Here is a 25,733-nt window from a genome sequence, read left to right on the forward strand (position 1 = left end):
CAATCAATATGAAAATTCTGAACAAGTTCGAGGGGTACAAAAATCTAGGTTGGAAAACCAGATCAGCCCAGAATTATTACAGGGCTACTCACTAGACTCTGTACATTTGGAGGACACCTGAACAAAATGGGTCTGTATAACGAAGGAATAGAAATATCTTCTCTTATTGTTTGCGAATGTGAGGCACTAGATCCCTATATATGGAAACTTATATAATCAGTAAATACAAATTCAATACACTTATAGACGGCTCAAAAACCAAATGAGCTTAGGATGTGGAGTTTACTCCGGATCACCAAACCTAAGGATTAAGTGAGGAATGGAAGAAAATACCAGCGTGCTTCCAAAAAAACCTGGTTGGTATCCCAATCACCACAAAACCAATAACCAAGAAAGGAATTTCTGGCAAAAACAATCGCACTGATAGTAGACACTTCCCATTAGCCTGGAACAGACAACGTGTTATCTCAGGGCTAGTACTAGAGTGCTACCAAGATCATGCCAAAGCCTTGCTAGTTAGTAACATTATCTTGAGGTGGATAGGAGGGCACGATAGGAGTAAAGGGATTCGCATTGCCGACTCTTTGGCGAAAGAAGTGGCTAGCTAGACTAAGAATTCAAGGACCCAGTGACACCTACGGGATGACTTTCACAATTGCAGAACTAGCCAAAAATCACAACTATGCTCAATCCCTAAAGAGATGGGATGGAATCAAAGGATGCAGTATTCCTGCATCATCCTGGGTGACCCTGGAAAGCTGGCGCCGAAGAAGTATCTGGCGATGACCAGGAAAAACCTACGCCTGACAGTAGAATTTCTGACTGGTCACTGTCAACTAAGGAAACACCTCCATATTATGCACACCTCTATGCAGGATGTGTGAACAGGAAGATGAAATTGTCAGGCATGTCCTATGCGAATGTCCGGAGTTATCGTCAATAAGAGAGTGTGTGTTCGACAAGTCTTGACCTACACCCTCCCTACTCTACAGATACAGACATATCATCTCTAAATACCATAACAAACTTCTAATATGGAACATGTTCAAAATAGTCAGGTCATAAGACTGCAGAATTTTCTTAAGATAAAGAAGGAATGAATGAGTTGAAACTTCCTTCAGAGAGCAAAAACTCAGTATAGGAGTATGTATTTTTCATCATGCATATCAGAAATTTCGACTAAGTATTCTGAATATTTTTTTTATTAGGGTGACTGAATAAAGTCTTCAGTGTCTCCTTTCTAAGTTCTCCTGAGTTCTTCACTTTTATTTTTACTGTAAATACATTTTCCATTTGTTGATACGGAAATTGAGAAAAATATTGAGTTTTGATGTTATTAAGTTGATTGAATAAAACTGGCTGATACTTGATGAAAATCCATATTAAAACTAATCAATACAGTTTACAAAACACGTGTCGCAGTTTTTATAAAACCATTTATAGTGAAAAATCATACAGTTATCTGTATTAATTAGTCCTAGTAAGTTGATTTCATGAAGAACCGATATTTTACGCAACTCAATCATATTCGATCACCACCGACTTCTCATCGCTTATGGTCGTTTCATCTGAATAGATTACCATCCTTTGAATTTGGAGAGAACAAAAAACCAACTCCCGAATTTCAATCGACGCCGTTCCATTGTGCAATTTTCTTTTCATTCACGAACACGAAGGAATTTTGTGGAGAGAATCCAAATTATATCCGTACGGATTATTATTTCATTGCATTAGAGCAACTGGATGAGAGTTCAAACAATTAAATGTTAATACGATAGTTATGCAAATTGGGGCGCGCATATATTCGAGGAAATGTACTGGAAACCAGACCAGAATAATTGAGTGTACCTGAATTTCAACGGAAGAAATTATCAACTAGGATGATTATTCCTAGGTCGATTGTACCGAAGAGGACTCTGTACCATTACATTCACCGGAAAACTTGAATGAACTCCATAATATTACCAATTCTTGTCTGAATATTTTCCCTCTATGTGAAAATTGGCGGAAGAAGAATGTTATTGAAGATAAAGCTTTCCACTGCAGTCTAGCTTCGAATAACACTTTTTTGTGGGATTTTGACTGAAAAATTTACAAAACCGCAACACGTGCTTTGCTACACAATATCTTTCTCTAGCATTTTGATACTGATTGAATTCTACTCAATTTGTGCTTTAAGTATATAATATGACCTACTTATGACTTACAATTTTTAAATCTGAGTTTACATGAAAGCAATGTAAAAAAATTCACCCATTCTGGTATCTGGTATCTGTAGATTAGGGAGGGTGAGTGTAGATTCACAGCACTAAGGCTACATGTGACCCACATTGTACATCCTCCCAAGGAGTTGTCCTCCTAGGTCATCGTCCATCCTGTCCTTTCCAGGTCACTAGGAGGCATATTCTTTATATCGGCAGGTCAAGACTCGCTGAACACACTCTCTTTGGCATCCTTGTGGTGTCTCACGGTGGCCTCCGCGAAGATTTTGAAAGATGCAGCGATATTACTGTCGTTGCGCGGCTTCTTCAACCTTCTTGGGGTTCCCTCCGTGGAGGTGCACAAGAGAGGAAGCTTTCCTGAAGAGGAAGCTGGTTACTTGCCTTTATTCAAGGCGGAGCACTTGGCGCCCGCCGCAGGAAGTGCCCTTGCTGTTGGAGGTGATCTGCTATGTCCGCCTCATTCCAAGCAGTAGATTGGGTGGTTGGTTGGGGTGGTTGAGGTGGTTGGGAATGAACATTTCTGTTCATCCCCAACCACCGCCTTAAATTGAGGTGAGCAATTCTGTCCAGCCTTGGGATTGGTTTTTGTTTTTGTTGTTTCTGTTTTTGTGTCGTTTCATTCTTGTGCGTTCCCACGAGTAGCAAGGGAAGAGTTGGTCACTTCTGGCAGAGCCCCGCATTACCAGAGGTAGGCTGATTACAATGAGGTTTCTCCCAGTTCCCCAAGGGGATCATTCGTGACCGCATATCACCCTGCGGCCATTCAGTTGTCGACACGACACCTTAGCTTGGGTAGGCTGGTTCACGGTGGCATATTTTGCAAAGGCTTTTGAGGGGTTTTAGTTCCCCTCACCCTACTCTTTTCTGCCACTGACCAGGAGTCCAGCGACCCCGTCCGTAAGACCACATTGCCTTCCCGGACAGGGCCTCCAGTCCCCTGGCCGTTCCCCTATCCGTCACCTGGGGACGGGCCCAATAGGTAGCCCAACCCACGGGAAAATTCACACAAGTAAAAACCAATAAAAACCAATATTATAAAAAAAAACTTTCTGCAAACTCATCGAATGAGCATGTAATGAACTGACTATCAATTTCCACATTAGAAAACAGTTTCACTTCAGGTCCCTACTGTAGTCTAACAACTGTTTGGTATCAACTTTCAAAGGTTAATCAAACCCCGTGGGTTGAGCCAATCCTGGAGGAGTCTGCCAGAAGTCCATATATCTTCTTGCCATCCAGGTGTTCAATCTTTGTTTGGTAAAGCCTAAAGCGATGCCAATAATAGGTTCTGGTCCGAAGAAGCTCCTTGCAGCACCCTCCTTTGCAAAGGAGTCAGCAGCCTCATTGCCTTCCAGGCCAGTATGTCCTTCTTAACAGTTAGAGAGTTTATCAATTGCCAGAAAGACGGGTTCCACAGAGATATACTCTTTCATCTCTCTTTCAGATATGATCCAAATTTCATCTTCATCATCAGTTCTTGCGCTACTACAAAATACAATGGATTACAAATACTTAGGTCAGAGGCATTTCGAAGTAGAACTTCGAAATGCCTCTGGGGCTCTGACAAACCCGAAGGTCACATTAAAACTGGTCTGGGAATGCCATGAAGAACTGAATGAACTTGCAAACAGGAAAAAATAAACTTTGTACTGGGTGCCAGGGCATTCAGGAATCACAGGTAATGATAAAGCTGATGAATGCGCTAGACGCGGATCATCAACTTCATATATAGGTCCTGAACCAGCTGTGGGGGTACCAAAATTATTGGTACAAAACCAGATTAGGACATAGACCAATGAGAAGCACACAGAGTACTGGACAAAAGTACCTGGTAACAAACACAGTAGAACCTTCCTTAGGGAACCGTCTGAGAAAAGAAACGAAGAACTACTTCAATATAGTAGGGATCGGCTCAGAATAATTATTGATATGCACATCACACCCACGAGGCAACATTGGTAAATGTATTGTATCATACATCATCATATCTCATACATCATACACAGTAAAAAAGGTCATTCGCGTATACCAGGTATAATGAAACTTGATGATGAGGTATTTGATAAGCCTGGGGATATTGTCAATGGATTCACCAAGTATTTCAGAAGTGTATACTTGGTTTCGGACGAGAATATGCTTCGTGAAAATTCTCATGATTCTGATTTAGATGCATTGAACATCCCTGCCTTTTCTAAAAACGATATTATTACTGCTTCAAAAAAATTAAGAAATAAACCCACCGCAGAACTGTATCGACGTTCTCTCCATATCTCTAATAGGCATATTCCACTTGATTTTATCAACTTGTGCCTTCTCTGAGCAGTGGAAAACGGCTCGAATTTGTCCGATATTGAAAAAAGCGACTCTAGCGATATCACAAACTACAGGGCGATTTCAATTTTATGTAACTTTTCTGAACTCTTCGAGATATATGTTCAAAATGTTATGTACTCCTATATTCAAAAAGTTATTTCGCCTACTTAGCATGGTTTCGTACAACAAAGATCATGTATGACAAATCTTGCATGTTTAAATCGATATCTCTGTACGTACCTGGACAAGCAAAAACAAGTCGATGTTGTTTATTTAGACTTTCAAAAAGCCTTCGATCAAATAGATCATTACGTTCTTCTCAGCAAATTGACAAAATTGGGATTCTCTAATCAACTGCTCACTGTAATTGAATCATAGCTAATTAACAGAAAACAATTCGTTGAATATGAATCTTTCAAATCGGCCCAGTACGTAGTTACATCTTGGGTACCACAAGGTTCCAATCTTGGACCTCTATTATTTTTAATTTTTATTAATGACTTGGTAACCTCTTTGAATATTCCTAGCCTACTATTTGCAGACGACGTGAAGCTATATTAGAAAATCGACGACATTACTGACTGCTAACGTGTACAGCATGAATAAGATGTAATCAAACTTTGGTGAAATGATAATCGTTTACAACTGAACGTATCCAAATGTAAAATAATATCATTTTCAACAAAAAAGCGAACTTTAATGTACGATTATTCAATCAACAAATCTACAATCAACCGCGTACATGAGATAAAAGATCTTGGTATAACATACGACAGTTAATTAACATTTACAACACATATAAGGAATATGACTGCTGATGCTAATAGGATGCTTGGATTCATTTACAGAAATGGCAAGAACTTCAAAAGTGTTGCCACTTTGAAATTACTATATTTTGCGTATGTCAGATCTAAGTTAGAGTATGGCTCTCTGTTATGGAATCCGGTTTACCAACTACAAACTACCAAACTACCAAACTACCGGACTACCAAAAAACATCAATTGAGAGCGTACAAAGGAAGTTCCTAAAAAACTTATGTCTAAAAGTTGATGGTCAATACCCCACGAGAGGCATCGATCATAACATATTGTTGACATCTTTGGAAAATAGAAGAGTTATCCTTGGTATAAAATTTCTGCATAAATTACTCAACAACACTATTGACAGTACGGTTTTTTTACCCGAGATCAATTTCGTAGTACCAAGAAGAGAAGGTCGACACAATCTGAAATTCTATTGCGAAGCATCACGCACAAATATTATGCTACGATCACCATTGAATTTTATGTGCAGTAGCTTCAATAAAATATGTATACATTGCGATATTCATTTCGACTCTCTGAACGCCTTGGTATCATGTATCCACAATCACTTTCAATAATACTATAAATAACATTTGCTACTACATTGCATGATTCGTAACTTTTTGTGTTATATACTCATTTTTTCATTCCTCTTTGAAATTCTACTTATACGAATATTTTATATATACCTACTTTTTTTTAGCATTTACTTTTATACATTTCTATATTCCATTATTTTTAATATTTATTCCATATATACTCTGTAATAATAGCATTTCCTGTAACTGGGTACTCCTGTTGAAAATAAATCGCTTTTTTTATCATAAGGAAAGGATAAATGTCTCGAATATTAGCAATGTCGTTGAGTTATGTATAAGATGAAGACAAAGCAAACCTCTTGCAGAAGTAGAACTGACAGTTTTCATAATTTCGTATATGATAATATAGAAATCATGAGGTGATCCATCAAAAATATCAATTGAAAATTTTTCTATCGATTCAGGACAAGCAGCATACCGCAAAACGCAAGCTATTTGCTTTTCCTATTGATTTTACTAATGTACCCGAGAGTACAATTCCTTCATAACATTTATCTCTTGCCATGTCAGCAACGATTAATAAATTAATCTATTAGGGAAAGTACTTTTAGGAAAACTTTCACTTCACCGGATCTGTCTGCTTTCAGTTTCCTCAGTCAACGAAGTTTATCTGAATGAACTTTATCCATATCGAGGGGATTTTCTGTGCTTTTCCAGAAAGGAAGTAATAGATGAATCATGACCTGCGATGGTAAATATGTGTCGGTGGAGAAACATTTGACTTTGAAATCTGTCTACCCTCTTCTCGGAATAGTCAACGTGAAATAATGTGAAAATCTGATTGACGAAATTGAAAGCAGTCATTCCCCTGAGAAGACAGGACAAACGCGTGTAAGTGAATCAGTCTTGGAAAAGAAAAACAATGAAAGGAGGTGATCGAAGGGATCGAAAAGTGTAGAATCATGTCACACCTACGAAGTGATGTTCGGTCATTAGCTGAACAAAATTGAGAACGATAGCAGGATTCTATAAAATATGAACAAGTGTCAGGTCATGACAATTTGAATTTTATGTTACTGAGAACTAATTTCTTTCTATGACTACTGAAACAAGCGTCAATTATATGGCTGTTTCGTGTTGGGTAATGAACTGATCAAGGTTGAGATCTAGAGCAAGATTTTATGAAATATAAAACACGTGTTTTCAGGTAATAACAACTCGAGAATCAGAATATCATATCAATGAGAAATGATATTTTGCTGTGACCACCGAAAAAATCGTCAATTATATGGCTGTTTTGCGTTGGGTAATGAAGTCCTCTCAATCACATAACAGAGTTGAAAATGAGAGCAAAATTTTATAAAATATGAAACACTTGATTCCAGCAAAGATTAATCTGTAATAATGATTTAATATTACTGAGAAATGATATTTTTCTATGAATATCGAAGAATGCGTCAGTTATTTGTCTGGTTCGTATTGGGTAATAAAATCTTTTTTATCAACTAAACAGAGTTGAGAAGAGAGAAAGACTTCATAAACGACGTGTTTCCAGGTAACAACTCGAGAATAAGAATTTCATAATAATGAGAAATGATTTTTTTTTGACTACTGAAAAAAGCGTCAATTATTTGGCTGTTTCATGTTGAGTAATGAACTCTTTTCAAATAACAGAGTTGAAAACGAGAGCTAAATTTCAAACAATATAAAACACGTGTTTCCAGCAAATGACAGATCTATTATGAGAATTTAATATTACTGAGAAATGATCTTTTTATATGACTGCCGTCAATTATATGGCGTCAATTATATGGCTGTTCCGTGTTGGGTAATGAAATTTTCCCCATCAACTGAACAGAGTTGAGAACGAGAACATGAAATATGAAACACGCGTTTCCAGTAAATGACAAATCTGTAAGAAGAATTCAATATTACTGAGAACGTCGTGAAGTGACTTGGCTTGGAATTTTTTAATTTTTAATTTTCATTACTTGATAACTGTTCAATTTTTAGTTGTTGCTTGTATTTTATCTCATTATCAATTCAGTTTTGTTCTGCTTGATGTAATTGTTATTTCTCAGCTGAGCTTTTTAATTTTATTGATTCTCTCAGAGATTTCAAATCATTTTATAGCATTCTAAATGAAAAACTGGAAGGTTACCACACCATATAACTAGCTCAATGATGTCATAATGATCTGGAATGTTCCAGTAGTTTTCCGAACATTATAGACTATTTTCGAACATATCAAAATGTTCTAGAATGTTATCATGTATTGTAGAATACTCTCGAATTTCTAGAAGTCAACAATTTCAACCCTTATATCTTCAAAACCATGCCTTTAAGATAAAAACTGAAGTCATTTCTGGATGAAGGATGGGAGCTACTAAAAAACATCAATCCTTTGATCGTTCCACATCATCATTAGATTTTTCCGAATATTTCATTACAATTCAGAATATTCCGGGATGTTGTGATAAAAACGGGAACCTTTTTCACGGACAGGGAAAAAGAGGCCTACCACATGATATCCACATGTATCTATCCATAATGATATTGACTTCAAGCGCATATATCTCCAAAAGTACGCACTTGCAGGAACTATGAAAGAGAAAAATGTAAATATGCTATTACCTGTGCGAATCCGGGTTCGTCGCTAGTCTTTCAATATATTCAAAATATTCTCTGAAAACTCAGATTCGACTGGTTCGAGAAATTTACGATTAACAAAGTTTCAGAAAATAAACTTTACATCGAATGTTTGTCAGTGGGGAAGTACTAGATAAATCATGAACCGCGTTAGTAAGTATGAGTCGCTAGAGGAAAAACTGACTTTCAAACCCGTCAACCCACTTCCTGGGGAAGCCGATTCAAAAATCTTATTTGCGGAAATGAAAGCACTGCCATTCCACCTGTTTTGAGAAATATCTCTACCCTTCATGAATTATTTATCCATTATTCCATAGAACGAAATAAATACTATGCGAGGGGGAAATACACCAACGAAATTTTACTATGCGAACTACCTAAATCACTTTGATTAGTACAAAAGAATGACACCCTCACTGAATATCGTTACGATGCTATTCAACGTCCTGATGACGATATAGATTTTATACAGGGGGATATTTGTCATGAAATCGGTGGATTATTTACTCCAAAAAATACTCTCTTTCAATTCCAAAACGTATTTTCGTATAATTCACTGTTCATATAGAGGTAGTTTGAAACAAGTTTCAATCTTATGTATATGTTTGAATGAGTGTTTATTGACGTAAATATCGTAAAAGAACAATAAACACATACAGTGTGTAAAAGCCAAATAAATTAAATTCATTAATTCGGTTACTGTATAAGTAAAAGTACCAAAAATCTTCAAATATAAATTGAAATTTGACATACTTCAACGGAAAAATGCTACCCCTACCTTCAACCCCGGTCGAATGACAGGAACAACCCCCAATTTTTTAAATGGGAAGTATGGGTTTGTGATATATCGTTTGAAAGGTCTCTTCATTCCCTATTCAAAAATGTTTTCGTTTTAAGTTTATTGCAAAAATTAGGATAAAATGAATTGAAATTCGATGAAATAAACTCAAAAACAATAAATGTAGCACTATAGGTTAATGGACACCTATCAGAAAACAACTATTTTCTTGGCTAATACCACGAAGGGCGTTGGAGTGTATCCTACAGGTACATAAGTGCAGGATTCTTCACTAAAGTTATTCCTGCATATGCTGCTGGCGATACTACTGCCGAAATATATTTTCAATTATTGGAACACACTTGCAGACCAGTTTCAGCCTGTTTGGCCACTAGTCAGTGCAAGTTAGTGCCTATGAGTAGTAGTGTCGATGAGTTCCGATAATTGAAAATCGAATTCGTTCAGAGTATCATTCCTCGAACTAGGTTTAAGCGGACAACAAATAACAGATTTGTCATCGCCCCATCTGCCTGTGAACGAGGTAATTGACGGCATATCCGAAATTTCCCCAATTCCTCGTATAAGTACTGATATCTGTACTCAAGGTTCAGTAAAGTAGTGAAGGAGAGCATAGTGAATATTGAAAAATGGATTGTTTCAATGTAATTAAAATGTAAATTTGCATTGTCATCAGACAGAGAAATGATATATTTTGTTTCATCAGTGCCGCTTCATTGACAGTGACTTTTTCTTTCGAAATTGTCTTCAGTTTTGTAAAGATATTTTAAATCCTATTTTTGGGACACTATTCTTTACCTGGTAGATTTGAAACTTTATATTCTAAGAAGAAGTGTACCATGAAAATTAAAGTGTATCATTGAATACTAAATATTAAATATTGAACAATTGTTTACTATCCACAATCCTAATACATATTGTGCTTTTCTTATTCTTGTTATATGTCAGAATACATCACAGAAAATTTGAAAATAATCAAGCACTCTTCCTATGATAAGGTATTCGTACTTTCTCCATCTGCAAATAGATCTCCAAATCTCTGTTGTTTACCAAACATGCATTCACTATATCACAAAAAATCAATCTGCTAACTCTTGACTCTATCTTTGAGCTGAAAAATGTGTTTGTTCCAAACTGAATTATCCGAAGATGTCCGTTTGTTGACCAAAGTAACCCGTTTTATCTTTATTACTGCTTTTGTTCATTTTCAAACGATTATTTACGAGAGTCTTCAAACCATTAAAAACGCTGCGATGGCAATTTCACTCCATTCGATTTCTCTGTTGCAGGTACTGATCAAAGCGAATGGAAGTCGTAAAAAGGCTCACGAAGAATCGCATGAACTTCTCCGGGCATAGAGAGATAGAAAACTTTGTTATTTACATCGAGCTGCTATAAACCAAAAGTCCATAACCGATATAACAAAACACGGAAGTCGCTGGAACTAATGTTCACTGGATCCGACAATTTTCAATTTAACGACTCCGTAGTTGAAAATGATGGAGCGGGCGATGATTACAGTTTTCTTTGCTAGTGTGATTTCATACAGGATGGTCTGACGATGGATATAAACCATGTAAACTGGTTGGTTTCAATTGAAAATATATTTTTCATCGCATAAAACAAGATATAACATGGGGTTGAACTGGGACCTCTAGCGTGTAACGAAACAAAACAAGTATTTTTCCCATACACCAGAACTGCAACCCTCTTCCCGACATGCGTTTCACCAACCAAGTTGGCGTCTTTAGGAGATGAAATAGACTAATTACTTATTATGAAACTGATTTCTGACAATATTTTATTTCACTTCACTTCACTTCACAACAATAATTTCGCGTGGAAATTCGAGAAAAATTTCCACGTGAGGGATCTCGCTGATTTTTACAAAGTGATTCATGAAAAGGTTAACAATGAGCTGTTCAAAATGGGAGTTTTGCCTAAGTTCATTGTACTCAAGCTAATATTTGCTATTTCTAGTCTTTCGGGTATTTCAGATATACATTTCTGTATCCATATCTGTAGAGTAGGGTGAGTGTAAGCCCACAGCACTTAGGCCACCTGTCTGTGACCCATTGTACATCCTCCCGAGGAGTTGCCCTCTTAGGTCATCGTCCATCCTGTCCTTTCTAGGAAGGTGGACAGGTCACTGGGAGATTTCTCCTTTATATCGGCAGGTGTAGGCCAAGACTCGCCGAACACACTCTCTTATTAACGATAACTCCGGGTACTCATAGGACATTCCTGACAGTTTCATTTTTCTGTTCACACATCCAGCAGAGAGGTGTGTCCACTAGCCCCATATTATGAAGATATTTTCTTAGTTGACAGTGGCTAGTCAGAAATCCTACTGTTGAGCGTAGATTTTTCCTGGTCATTGCCAAATATTTCTTCGCCACCAGCTCTCCAGGGTCGCCCAAGGTGATCCTGGCAAGATTATATCCTTCGATTCCATCCCATCTCTTCAGAGATTGAGCATGGGTGTAACATTTGGCTAGTTCCGCAATTGTCGAAGTTATCAGGCCCTAGGTGCCACTGGATCCTAAAATTTTCAGTCCAGCCGCTTCCTTGGCTAAAGAGTCGGCAATGAGATTACACTTACTCCTTTAACCCACCTCAGGATGATGTTATTATCTACCGAGGCTTTGGCTAAATCTTGGTGACACTTTAGTACTAGCCCTGAAGTAACACGTCTGTTCAAGGCTAATCGAGCTTGTCTGCTATCAGTGCAGATTGTTATGTTTTTCCCAGAAATTCCTTTCCTGGTTATTTCTTTTGTGGCGATTGAGATACCAGCCAGTTCTGTTTGAACCATGCTGGTATTTTTTCCCATTTCCCACTCAATCCTTAGGCTTAGTGATCTGGAGTACACTCCACATCCTGAGCCTTCCTTGGTTTTTGAGCCGTCTGTATATATGCGTATTGCATTTGCAGCATCTCACTCTGTGTTCTGTTCTATTTGTATTTTGTAGGGTTTATTAAACATAAACCTGGGTTCAATTGCATCACCGGTTGCCTGCAGCAGAGGTTGCGCAGTAAGTGCTTCTCGCCATAGGCCCAGCCTGAATTGACCCATTCCTACTTCGAAGTTTACACAAGCCGTGCGCAATCGTACCATGGCCATTAACGCAACCTCCTTAACGTACAGGTCCAGATATACATTTATTCCATTGCTAGTCTCCAAGGTCATGTTGAGCGACACTGTACCTTACCTATCTCCAAAATTGAATATGTATTGCATGTTGGATTTTTTTTTATTTCAAAAATAACCGCATCAACCGCGAAGGGTCATTAGCGGGGAGGAACAATTAGGTATAATTATATCTTATGTAATATATGAATTGATTTCAAAAAGGTTACTAAATAGTTCAAGTTCACCACGTCTAGGGCAGAATTGAGATCACTGGGAAGTCTAGCTTCTTGCCTTTCATATTCAAAAACTGGGCACTCCAGGATAATGTGTTTCACACTGTTGATCACACCACAAATATCACACTCCGCAGCATCTTCTTTCTTCATAAGGTGTTGGTGTGTTAGTCTTGTGTGTCCGATTCTGAGGCGAGTAAGAATGACTTGATGTCTTCGTTGGGCTGATTGGTAGTTCTGCAAGCGCATGTAGGGATTTATTTCACGTAATTTATTTGATTCCATGGTCATCCATCTTTCTTTCCAAGTGTTTGTTATTAGTTTCTTTATGATTTTAACGTAATCTGAGTGGGAAATTTATTCAAACAGTGTTGAGGAAGGAGTAACTGTAACATTGCGAGCGACTACATCGGCTTTCTCATTGCCTCTGATTCTAGTATGGAAAGGTATCCAGATTAGTTTAATATATTTTTGATTCTGCATTAGCTTGGATATCCTTTCCTTTATACGGACAAGTAGTGAATTCCTTGGGTATAACTGTTTGATTCCATGAATTGCGCTGAGAGAATCGGTGATAATAACAGAGTTGCCTTCCAGTCTTTCACAGTATGCTACGGCTTGATCTATGGCGTATAATTCACCTGTATGAACACTACAGATTGATGGCCTACGGTATGCAAGCTCCGTATCTCTTGTAATGAGATTATTTCAGAGAAAGTTTTCTGGATAAAACTTGGTGTGATATCATTTTTCCTGTGGGTGGAGAGTTGGATGTTACAGGATGGGATCTTTATGGTCCATGGTGGTGGAGAACAGAAACCAAGTGACATGACATTATTAGGGACTACAGGATTATTAGTTATTTTTGACATTTTTGCGTAGAGTGGTAAAGCAGATGTTAGATTACTCTACACGGATTTGGATCCGAAATGTATACGATGCATTCGAAGAAATCTAAGGTGAAGGAGTCAGATTCTCAAATATTGTGTTTGTATATGAAATTGAAAATTGCGAGGAGTTACTATTTTGAGATTTCTCTGTGGTAAGAGTCTAGAATTTGCTGTCTCTAAGAAATACCAGTACTTTTGAATATATTCCTGATTTTTGTGATGCACTGTTTGGAACCTTTGGTTCCAAACAGTGGAATAGTGATCACCAAGTGATCATCTTCCTCTTGAAGAGCCGTACCTGTGCTATAGTAGCGATTCCTATTGCAAATGAATTGCTGAAAATTCAACTCATTTGGAAAAACGTTCCCAAGAAGTTCATTCCACATAAACGCCGTTCTTTGAATGGAGGAGTTCCTAATCAGTGAAGTTCGAGGTGTACTGAGTTGAACCTCCAAGCGATGAGCAGCCACAGTCCGTCGCGTATGTCTGATATGTACCGCTCTTGGTGGAATCAATTGTACCCAGTCACTTGAACACTTTTCGTGGAAGTATCTATGAAAGAAACATAAATCTCCAACCTTTCTTCGATGTTCCAGACTATTGAGGTTGCAAGTGATGTTCGCGTCATCAATCAGGCGTATTGGAGACGATTTTTTCTGTAATGAAATTTCATTGTTTCTGATTTTGAGGTGTTCAAGACTAGGCGTTTGTGTTCACACCAAGAAGAGAATTCATCATTAATGCTACTAATTTTCGCTACCACATCATCTATTGGATGTCCAGTGACTGTAACAGTGGTGCCATCTGCAAACATCGTTATGTAGCAGTCTCTCACGTATCAAAATATATAATAAATTATAATGGTCCTAGGAATGTCCAGTTCAACGGCATACTCATCTGATACGGTGTCTTAACGAAAAATACCCTTGTAACAAAGTTACCAACATCCAAGTTGGAATATATATTGTTGAGGAAGTGAAATAGAGCTGTTTCTATGAAACGATTTTTCCTGAAGCTATGCTGATTGTTACATAACAGGTTGTTGATTTCTACATACTTCATTATTTTGGAGGCTACAATTTTCTCATACCATTTTGAGAGCGAGCATAGTGGAGAAATCTGTCTATAGTTATCAATCTCAGCACGGTTTCCTTTTTCAATAAGAGAAATTACCAAAGCCTTCCGAAATTCCTTTGGAAGTACTCTTGTATGAAAGACTGGTTCATCGAATACAGGCAAGTGGATCAATTATAGCACTGATTATATCTTTAACTTCAATTATTTTTCATTGATCTGAAAGTGTCAAATATTTCAGGCTGTTATCAAAGGAGTATTGGGTATTGATACCTGTACTCCTGACGCAAAGTGGGGATGAATTCAGTCCAAAGTGGGTGGTTGGGTATAATTCGGGTTTCTTTAGGAAATTTTTCTGACGTGAATCATTTTGAGATAAATTTGCTACAATTCATTGAAAAAATGATCAAAATCGGGCTAAAAATAAAAAAGCTTTTCGAAATCCAAATTCGTTAAGGTTTTGAAATGGCCGTTTTATGGATCTGGGTGTTGTTCCGAATTGAGCCACCAGACAGAATCCACTTTTTATCACAAGAGCAGAATTGATGATAAAATTATTACCCCATTTCTGCAATTCCTCCGCCTCATATTGCAACACTTCCAAAATTAATCCATCGCATACAGACCATCCTGTATCGTTCGCAGTTCCCCAAAAAATTGCTAGGGAAAACAACATCTTCTGATTGATAGAGACATGATCGACGTAGCGTCACCGCAAGATGACTTTAAATCACAGCAAAACATGGCCCGTCAGCACCCTGGCAGTGGTGCAGTTAAGGGTGAGCCCCCAGGGCAAAACGTACTCGAATATCTTCGAAGACAACGAGGAGAATCATCGGGAAACAACCGACGATCCCAGCGGAAACGACGCTTACTCGAAAGATACTTCTGAACGTCACGCGAAGGAAACTTCTGAAGAAGACGATGACATAATAAACGACAACGAGGGCGTGTTGCCCTTATCAAAAAAACACTTGGAGTTATTTACAATGTCTTCCGTACCGATCAGGAGGACGACTATTAGGACCGATACGATTTCCACTATTCTGGATCCGGCAGAGTTTGAAGCGGAAAGGATTGAGGATGGAGGTGAGTGGTTTTTTCTAGTTTATATTGCAAAAAATGGTGTAAGTCACTTTAATATTAATATATCTAGATGTCTCATAAACATGATTTTTTTTATTTTGTGATTTTGAAATGTTTAGGTCCAATAATCGAATATTCAATATCAGAACCAGGCAATATATTTTTTCGTTTCATATTTTCCAAAAGCAATGTTTCCTTCAATGTTTCAACAATTATTAGACAAGTCTAATGAGAAGTTTTGGATTAGGCTTTTTAACAATCGATGTATATTATACTGTGGAAAATTTCCAATCCTTCCTTCTAGAGGAAATTTGATGACAACATTCAATTTGCCTCTAAATCTTTCCGCTGGACAGAATCTTTTCAAATTAATTACTGAAGTATGGGAAAACTTGTGGATTTATAGGGACTTTGTGTATTTTCTCCTTTCCTTGCATTTCGAATACGTCGGTTTTTCATTTTTGTTCTATTGTGATCGAATTCAAGAATTGCCAAAAAGTCAATGGGGAATGTTCCTCAATTTGAGTTATTACAGCAAATGCAAGTTTGAACAAAATAAAGTTGGGTTTAATTCATGAGTTTCTCAAATAAACTTCGAAAAGTATTCAAATTGATGTTTCAAATGTTGAATTTCAATTTTTAAAGGGATCTGTTTCTAATTCACATATTGGCAACAACGCCTATATCAAGTTGAAATAATTTATACGTACCTAGATATTCTACTTTATAAAAGGAAAATTATCTTTTTAAATCAACAATTAAGGCAATATATAAATTATAGTTCAAAACCACCTTCACAAGCCACATAAACAACAGTTGTTTTGTTATATATTTATATAGAGGGAGATAGGTTTGGTGCACAAAATGTCATATGTCACAGAATGTCTCGGAACTCGGAACATAAGTAAACAGAACAGCACACCTCTGAAATATGTCATCTTTGTTTGACTCATACAGGTAACAGATTCATTGTCCTTTATCAGCTATAACCGATGTTGCCAAATGGTGAAAAAGAAACGAATCCCTTTAAATGTTGAATGCATTATTTCATTCCTCTCTTTTGAGTATTTAAATAATTTTTTCAAGGGAAAGGTTGAAATGATAAGTTTGAAATGCGTTGTTTCAGAGCTCTTTTATGAAAACTACTTGATTTTCGTCAGGAGGAACATTCCCCATTGGTCGGTTCTTTGTGGTATGGAGAGAGACAAATCCCAGAATGGATCAAAGATTACTGATTACTGGCCACAGTGTGTGCATTTCATCGTGTATTTCAATTTACCAACGAAATTATCTTTAATATTAAAGTTATGCATTCTCAAATATGGGAGCCATGACTTATGCATTTCCGCCGTCGCTCAATTATTTGTTAGTCTTCGTTAAGATTGGTTTATGATTCTTCTCATTAATTAACCCGCATATTAACGTCTTTATGTTAACCTTCTAAAAGATAACGAAGGAACTGTTGGGCGTCTTTTGGGTCTTACCTTTCAACGTGCGATTCCTAATAATTTTTTTACAGGGTCCAATATAAATATTTCAAAAAAGATGACAAAAAATGCATATATGAGAATATGAAACACGATACTTTTTATTGATTAATGAATGGGTCAAAATGAGAAAATGAAGTTTTCTACGATCTCGCATTTTGAACCTTTTTGCGTTTCTCAGCTTATGAGATATTGGATCATATTTGCGAATACCGTAGATCAATCTGAGATGCGATTTCTGATTTTCTCTATACGATTGGTATCGTTATCTAAATATGGTCCATACAGAACATCACAAAAGTTAAAGTAACTCAGGACACTTAACTTTTTTTAAGTGATTGTGCGGATACATGAACAATAAGCCTTTTGACGACAAAAGTCAATATGTTTTCTAAATCAAAGTTCTGTATCTGAATGTAAACCTAAATTCCTTGCATCACTTGTAAACAGTAACTCTTCATTTTAATAAAAGAGATTTGAATTCTGCAAAACGGTCAATCAAGGACTTAGTATTAAGAAATGCAATAGATTTTCCCTGATATTTCTAGCTGAAATATTTCCATATTACACTATCGAGAAAAAAACAAGCAATATTCCTTTAAATTAAAAAAAAACTTTGTATTTTTGCTGTGTCTATTTTGTATATCCGGCTATTGACGTGAATTCAATATAGTTTCATCTGATCTCAGAAGAATTCTCTTTCCATCATCCACAGTAAGTAGGTTTGAATTGTTTGCCCAAACGTTATTCTTCCTCAGTTTTTCTTTAGCGAAAGTCAACGTATCAAATCGACTTTTGATTAAGCCTTCAGCTAGCACCATATTGCTCCTTTTGAGCTCATGAAAAACACTGCATTTGTTTGAAGGTGGTTGACAATATTTCATGGTGTATTTCATCAGTACTACAGGCAGTAACTACAGGCCAATATCTCTTGTAACAAGTTTCAATAAGATATTCGAAAAAGCACTGAATTCGAGGATAACTTCATACATTGATAAATATAGGCTTATTTCTTGCAAACAATATGGTTTTAGAAAAGGTCTCTCAACTAATGATGCACTAACAAGGGAAATAAACGGACACATAGATCAGAGACGGCCAGCATTATGTGTATTTTTAGACTTAGCAAAAGCTTTCGACACTGTTGACCACGATCAATTGTTGGAGGTATTAAATAAATCAGGAATACGAGGCAAAACACAACTACTTTTCAGAAGTTATTTGAATAACAGAAGGCAAATAGTGAAAGTAGACAATACCCTCAGTTCTGAAAGAGAAATTACTTATGGTATACCACAGGGTTCTGTGATTGGATCTACATTTTTTTCATTATATATCAACAGCCTACTTACCATGAAGATAAATGGTTCCATTTACAGTTTTGCAGATGATACGGCCATAATATATACCGATGATAATTGGGAAAAATTTAAAATGAAAGTTGAAACCCAAATTAATGTATTGAAAGACTGGTTTGATCATAAGTCACTCACAATCAATTTTGAAAAAACAAAATTTCTACCCTTTGCAAGTTACGAAAATCAACTACCCAACTATAATGAATTATCAATAAATAACCACGAAAAAAAAAATAGAAGTCCTAAGAACAGACCATATTGAATACCTGGGAGTCACAATTGATCTACATCTCAGATGGATATTAAAGGAATAACTAAATTATTGAGATGTTTATTGTATAAATTCACGTACTTGAGATCCTTTCTCGATATCAATCACCTCAAAATATTATACTATTCATTGGTACAATCTAGGCTCCAATATGTCATACTCAGTTGGGGTGGCATATTAGACATCCACCTGAAAAAAGCTGAGGTATAACAAAAAAAATAATTTAAATTATGTACAATAGAAAGAATGACTACCCCTCTAATTATATTTTTAGAGATTCAAAGGTACTTGATGTACGACAGTTATATATGTATAATATAATATTGTATATCTTCAAAAATAAAACATCCCTTCAGCAAATCGGTCATGATTATAATACTCCCACTAAAACAAAAGGTAATGTGCAGTTAAACATAACAAAAAAGTCAATTGGGCAACACTCTTACAAATACCACAGTGCAAAAATTTTTAATTACTTACCTGATCTGTAAAAAACATACATTCATAAAATATTAACCTGATGAAAACCATCTTCAGAAAGTATGTATATAATACTAATAGAGATATTGTTCATGATATACTCATGAATAAATAAATAATCCTCGTTTGTACGATTATCTACGTTGTCATTGTTCGTTCATACTCGTTTACTACTAAATGTATTTTCATTTATATATATATAACACACCTTTCTTTTTGAAAAATTAATCATTCATTTGTGTTTAATATTAAATTTTTGTCGTCGCCTTGTTTAAATGTAAAATCAATTCTGCACATCAGTTATGCATTGCGCAACTGAAGAATTCCCACGCACAACAACGGTTTCAGTGGGTTTCTCCATGTTTGTTTGTATTGCTTTGTTTACATGTTACTATCTTGTGCTGTTGTATATTTATAAATGAACAATATTATTATTATTAGTTCGGACTTCCATTGTCTAATATAATATAAATTGATTTGAAATCCCTGAAAAAAATTAAAATGATCGAAAGAACAATTTTATTAAACATAAAACTAAAATTACAGATAAATAACATACAAGCAACAACAAAAAAAATAAAAAAATAGAAATATTGATGGAAGCTGAAAATTAAAAAATAAAAATATTAACAAAAAATGATAAATAAAAATTGAAAGATTTCAAACCAAGTTACGTCACGACGTTTCGACTGTTAGTATCCACAATCGTCTTCGGGTGATAACTGTGTTAACTGTGTCTTAACTGTGATAACGGGTGATAAGTGTGTTCCAGTTATTGAAAACCTATTGCGGCAGTTGTATCGCCAACAGCATAAGCACGAATAAATTCAGTGAAGAATCCTGCACTAACACCTGTCAGATATAATTCAACGCCCTTCGTGGTGTTAGCCAGGGGAGTAGTTGTTTTGTATGGGTGTCAGTCCATTAACCTACAGTGTAGGGAGTTGAGACTAGCCTGAAAGAATTGTTCCTTTAGATGATTTGTTTCACTAATTGATAACTTAGATGAAAATATATTTTCAAGATTCGCTTTAAATTTTTCCTTAGGTTACATAAAGCACAAATAGGTAGAATTTGGTCAGTATGAACACGCCAGAGGAAGCTATTGCATAGCGAAACACTTATAATGGTTTTGTTCAGTGAAAATCTGCCAAAGTGTTACTTAAATAAGTTATGAATTTTCTTCGAATATCAGCCAATTCCACCACATCAATGATTTTATGTGACTTAAGCATGTTCAGCGATTTCCCTTCGAAAAATGGGTGATTTGTTGTATCGACATCTTCAACTGAATTGAAATGTTTTCTTGCTAAGATACGTCGAAAAACAAATAATGCTTGGAATGTCATTGGAAACGTCTCTGTTAGGTATGCAATAAATGCCCGACTAACTGAAGGCATTCCATGTGCTACATGTGAGGGGTAATATTTCACGTCCACTGGTAATGGCAATAGTGGCCAAGCTGACATTGTTTGCACACATCCAAGCCAACGTTAGCGTAAAGTGTTTAGTAATTCATTTATACGTTGAATTAATTGTTGACGCTTTCCGCAAATATTAATGGGAATGTGAAAGTGTCAAACCGTCATTACTGCAATCTACAACTCGCGAGCACATTGAACTTGCAAATAATTGAAATAGCTTTGAAACGGTTTTCCGAGAAATTTAGTTATATTATAATGCGCTGTGAATGAGGGTTTCATTGCGTCAAGCAGGTCTAACTATGGCTCGTACGTCTTCAGGTTATCAACAGAATTCAAATTATGTACCGACAAACGAAATAGTGTTCTGTGAAAGTAACAATTTGAAAACAAAATTATGATGGAATAGGAATTGGATGATATAAATGCAAGAAATATGAAATTATTAGAGCATTAAAATGATAGGTTGAGTTAGGTTACCTCCAAAGTGAGTAGGTCTATTCGACCCTCCAACGCAACCCGCAAGGGTTTATTGTGGCTCACACCTATTCACACTCGACCAAATAAACCCAGCTTCTTAACGAAACCGATTAGTTTGTATGGTGAGTGGTCTTTCAGGTCAGATGGTAAGAGTACGGCTCTGCCTCTGAACTTTATTCTTGCTGAATGTTTTATGGACAGCTTCGAGAAAAATCTTCAGCAATAATCAATGTTTCAACAATGTATTTATTAGTATATGTGTGTTGACGATGGTATAGCCTGTTCCACAGGAACCCATCAACAATTAATGTAGTTTTCTCAATACAACCATTATATTCACCAAATCATATAATTGAAAACAGAATTAGAAACCAATAATTCAATGAACTTACACCTCACAATTACAATAAAAATTATTTCGCAAATTACCACAAACAAACCTATACAAACACAATTATCAATAATCATTCTAATCGCCCTCATCAACATAAATCAGCAGCTTATCACAACATGATCCGCAGAATCATCAGTATCCCGATGTCTATAGAGAATTTTGATGAGGAATTAAAACTGATAAAATAAATTGCAGTTTACAATAACTTTAACCCGAACATGATTAATCATATCCTTGACAAACCACTTGTCAAGTTCACCCCCACATCACAAACAAAAAACTAACACCTATAAAACACTCTCAAATACAAGAAAATCATCAAATGAAATAGAAAGACTGCTAAAAAAAGAGAACATCAACATGGCCCTGGTAACTTCTGGGGTACCAATAAATATAAAGAACAATAAATCATAAATGGTCAAAGATAACAAATCAGGGGTCTAAAAACTAACATGTGGATCGTGATCAGAAGTTTATATAGGAAGGACTACAAAGGACTTCGAAAGGAGATTCCACCTTTGCTTGTCACCTGTTAGAGAATACCATGATTTCAATATGGATTACGACATATCACATATAGAAAATTAAGGAGAGTTTCGTTTCTGATATGGTGGTGGACGGATGGGCCGATAGCGACAAAGAAGGTACGCAGACGCCATTTTTGGAGACGGAATTCATTTTATGTTATGAATGTCCATCGTTTTATAATGAGCCAGCAATCGTAAATTAATAATATAACAGTAATTTGGGTTTTAAAATAAATAGTACTCCCATTCACGCCGGGGTGGACCGGATGTCCACGTGGGCATACAAGATAAATGCAGTTATTCAGAACCATCCATTCTCTTTATCAAACAGTAGAGAAACCGGCATAATAAAAACTATACAACAAAAACTATACAACAAAAAATAAGAAATAATGATCTTGTTTTCACGAAAGCTGATAAATCGAATGACATAGTTATCCTTGAACGAGCATATGTTCAGAAAATTGAGTCGGTCATTCGAGATGAAAACCTTACTGTCATCAAGAAAGACCCAACGAAAAATGGTCAAAATGAACTGAAAAATTTCCTCTTAGATACTAAAATCATTTTCACGGAATCAGAGAAACGGGGAATCACCAACATGAACCCCTCTTGCTCTAAACTGTATGGCCTGATCAAAACACATAAAGAGGATAACCCCATAAGACCGGTAGTTAAACAGTCCGGTAAGAGAACTAGGAATACGTCTTGAAAAAGTTGTTCAAAAATATTACCAATTTCGTCCCACCTCACAGCATTAAAAATTCACTGACTTTAGTAGAAAACATTAGGGACCAAACCACGCCACATAATTCAATTTTAGTTTCATTCGATGTAAAGAGTATGTTCTCCAACATACCGTACAACGAGTGTAAGCCCCTCATTTTAGACATATTAGATCAAGCCAAAGTAGACCATATCACTTCCTTTGAGGTTTCAACAGCTTTCGATTTGTGCCTGAATCAGAGTTACCTACAGTTCAACAACAAATTCTATAAACAGCATTCAAATTTACCAATGGGCTCACCCCTTAGTCCACTTTTAGCAGACATATTTATGAACAACTTGGACACCAAGATAGTAAACTCCGACCTGGGTAAAAAACATATTCATTTTTGGTACAGATATGTAGACGATATTCTTGCCTGTTTCAGAGGTACTACACGACAGCTGAACCAATTTATGACATTCATGAACAATATCAATAGCAACATTCAGTTCCCACTCGAAATAGAGATAGAGAAACAAATAAATTTCTTAGACCTGGCCATTACACACAATCAGAATAAATTCGAGTTCAATGTTTTCAGAAAACCTAGCTATACAGACATCACCATTCCAAGCGATTCTTTCCATCCAGACAGTCATCAATTAGCAGCCTACAATTCAATGCTGCACAGAGCATTCTCACTGACTTTGTCTGCAGACAATCTAGCTAGGGAAATTGATACAATTACACAGATAGGTCATAAAAACGGTTTCAACGCAGATACTATCCAGAAGTTAGTCAGGAAACAAAGCCGGAAATTCACTTGCAGATTAATATATCCTCAGGTCAAACAACCAGAAATCAAGAAATGGGTAACGCTAACATATTTTGGAAAAAGAACAGAAATTATCGCAGGTTTCTTCAGAAAAAACAATGTGGAAGTAGCATTCAGACCACATGCCAGGTTATCTCATTTTCTTTTCAATGCCAAAGATAAGGTCGACAAGTTGGAAAAATCTGGAGTTTATAAGCTTAAGTGTCCGGAGTGTAATAGTGTTTATGTGGGACAATGCGGACGAAATTTTCAAAAACGGTATGCTGAACATGAAAGTTCCTTCAGACTGGGATAAAATGATTCGACGTTTTTAAACCATTCCTTGGCATCCAACCACATGTTTCCGAATCTAAACGATACGGAAATTCTGCACTATGCAAGAAAGGGTTGCAAACTCAATTATTTAGAATCCTTAGAAATTCATAACCTGTACAATGACCAAATCGATTTAATTTACTCTCCGGTTTTTAAATTGGCACATGCGCATTGTGAACTGTAAATTCAGGTACTCAATCAATTCAGTTTATTGTTTAAGTTTGAAGATGTCCATATAGGACGAAACTGCAGTAACTTTAGTTACAAATGAAAGTGGTAAAAAACATAGAAATTTTCAGTATGTATAATACCTGCTCCATTCACGACGGTTGGAGGCCGGGGTGGGCCGGATGTCCACGTGATAGTGGGATCGCAACAATAATATTTAATGTACTGGGAATTTATTTATTGAAAATATTAGTATACGTTCATAACAACATTGAAAACATCGAGAAAAACTCGGATATTCACAGTTATTCGACAAGAAATCACAATAACATACACTTAAAAAGTTTTCGAAATCTATCTCACACTCGGTCACCAGAATGGGCTGGAAGTTTCTACTATAACTTACTGCCCAGGACTATAAGAGACAGTTCTATCAACAAATTTAAAATAAGTGTGAAAACTTTTTCGACCAATAATCCTATATATGCAATTGATGAATTTCTGGATTTGGTTAAAACTTGTTGAACATTCGTGTATAAGTATATGCACATACGTGTATCTGTGTAAAAATTGATATAGTATGTATATTTTGTAATTTCATATTTATGAGTATTGTGTGTAAATTTTATTTTCATATTTATGAATAGCGTCTTCATTGCATAATTTGTATAAATGATCTATCTATATCTATTTGTGTATTGACAAACCTAACATATTTCATATGGCAAAAAAGGTAATAACTGAATTGAATTGAAACCATTTCAGTGCAGGACCACGTATGCCATATCATTCTAGCTTTTGTAGAAGAACCGTGTGGTTCAAACAATCAAAAGCTTTTGACAGGTCTAGAAATAATCCCAATGCCAAATTATTGTTCTCAAGTTATAAAAGGTGGTTTGAATGATCTGAAAAATTGCTGTAAGTGTTGGTGTCCCTTTCTGATATTCATGTTGCCACTTACTGATGAGATTACACTGCTTGAAAAAATCCATCACCCGTTTGCATAATACAGCTTCAAAAATGTTTGAGAATGAAGACAGTAGACTAATTGGTTTGAAGTTTTCTAGTTTAGAGGGATCCCACTTTTTCAATATGGGTTTGACTAATGTCAGCTGGAGTGAGTCAGATAAAACTCCGTATCATTCACAATATATACAATAGAAAAGAAAAGGCAACATTAATGAAATCTGGCTACCTATCCTTATAGGTACACAAACAAGGTCAGGTAATTCAATTGAGAGGAGTCAAGTTACGCCCAATAATAATAATAATATCAAACCAGAATCAAATACTAACTTCGTAGTTACTGAGTTCGGAACGAGAACAGCAACTCAAGCAGCAACTCGGGCACTGCGATCGTTACCACATCGCCTTTCATAATGTCTACCGCAGTAGAGAACGAAACGTCAGACATCATATCCTGCACAACACGGCCAAGAAACCCGGAGTATAGATTCTACACAATTACTATCATCACTTTGGATATCTGCATATTTTCGTCTCATTTTCACATCCCGTCTGTTTTTCAATATTATATTCATTATTCATT

General features: G+C 36.2%; 1 protein-coding gene across 1 annotated transcript in view; it reads left to right on the forward strand.

The window, feature by feature from the left end:
• Positions 1 to 15,235: 15,235 nt before the first annotated feature.
• LOC111517964 (monocarboxylate transporter 12) overlaps positions 15,236 to 25,733 on the forward strand; it is a 502,474-nt gene continuing 491,976 nt past the window's right edge. Inside the window, exon 1 of the mRNA XM_074182742.1 lies at positions 15,236 to 15,742. Coding sequence (XP_074038843.1) covers positions 15,373 to 15,742 — 370 coding nt within the window. The 5' untranslated portion in view covers positions 15,236 to 15,372. The remainder of the gene's footprint in view (positions 15,743 to 25,733) is intronic.

The sequence above is a fragment of the Leptinotarsa decemlineata genome, unplaced genomic scaffold, assembly GCF_025532065.1.
Source record: "Leptinotarsa decemlineata unplaced genomic scaffold, Ldec_3_MD MMD2_tig00026328_RagTag_RagTag, whole genome shotgun sequence".
Lineage (NCBI taxonomy): Eukaryota > Metazoa > Arthropoda > Insecta > Coleoptera > Chrysomelidae > Leptinotarsa > Leptinotarsa decemlineata.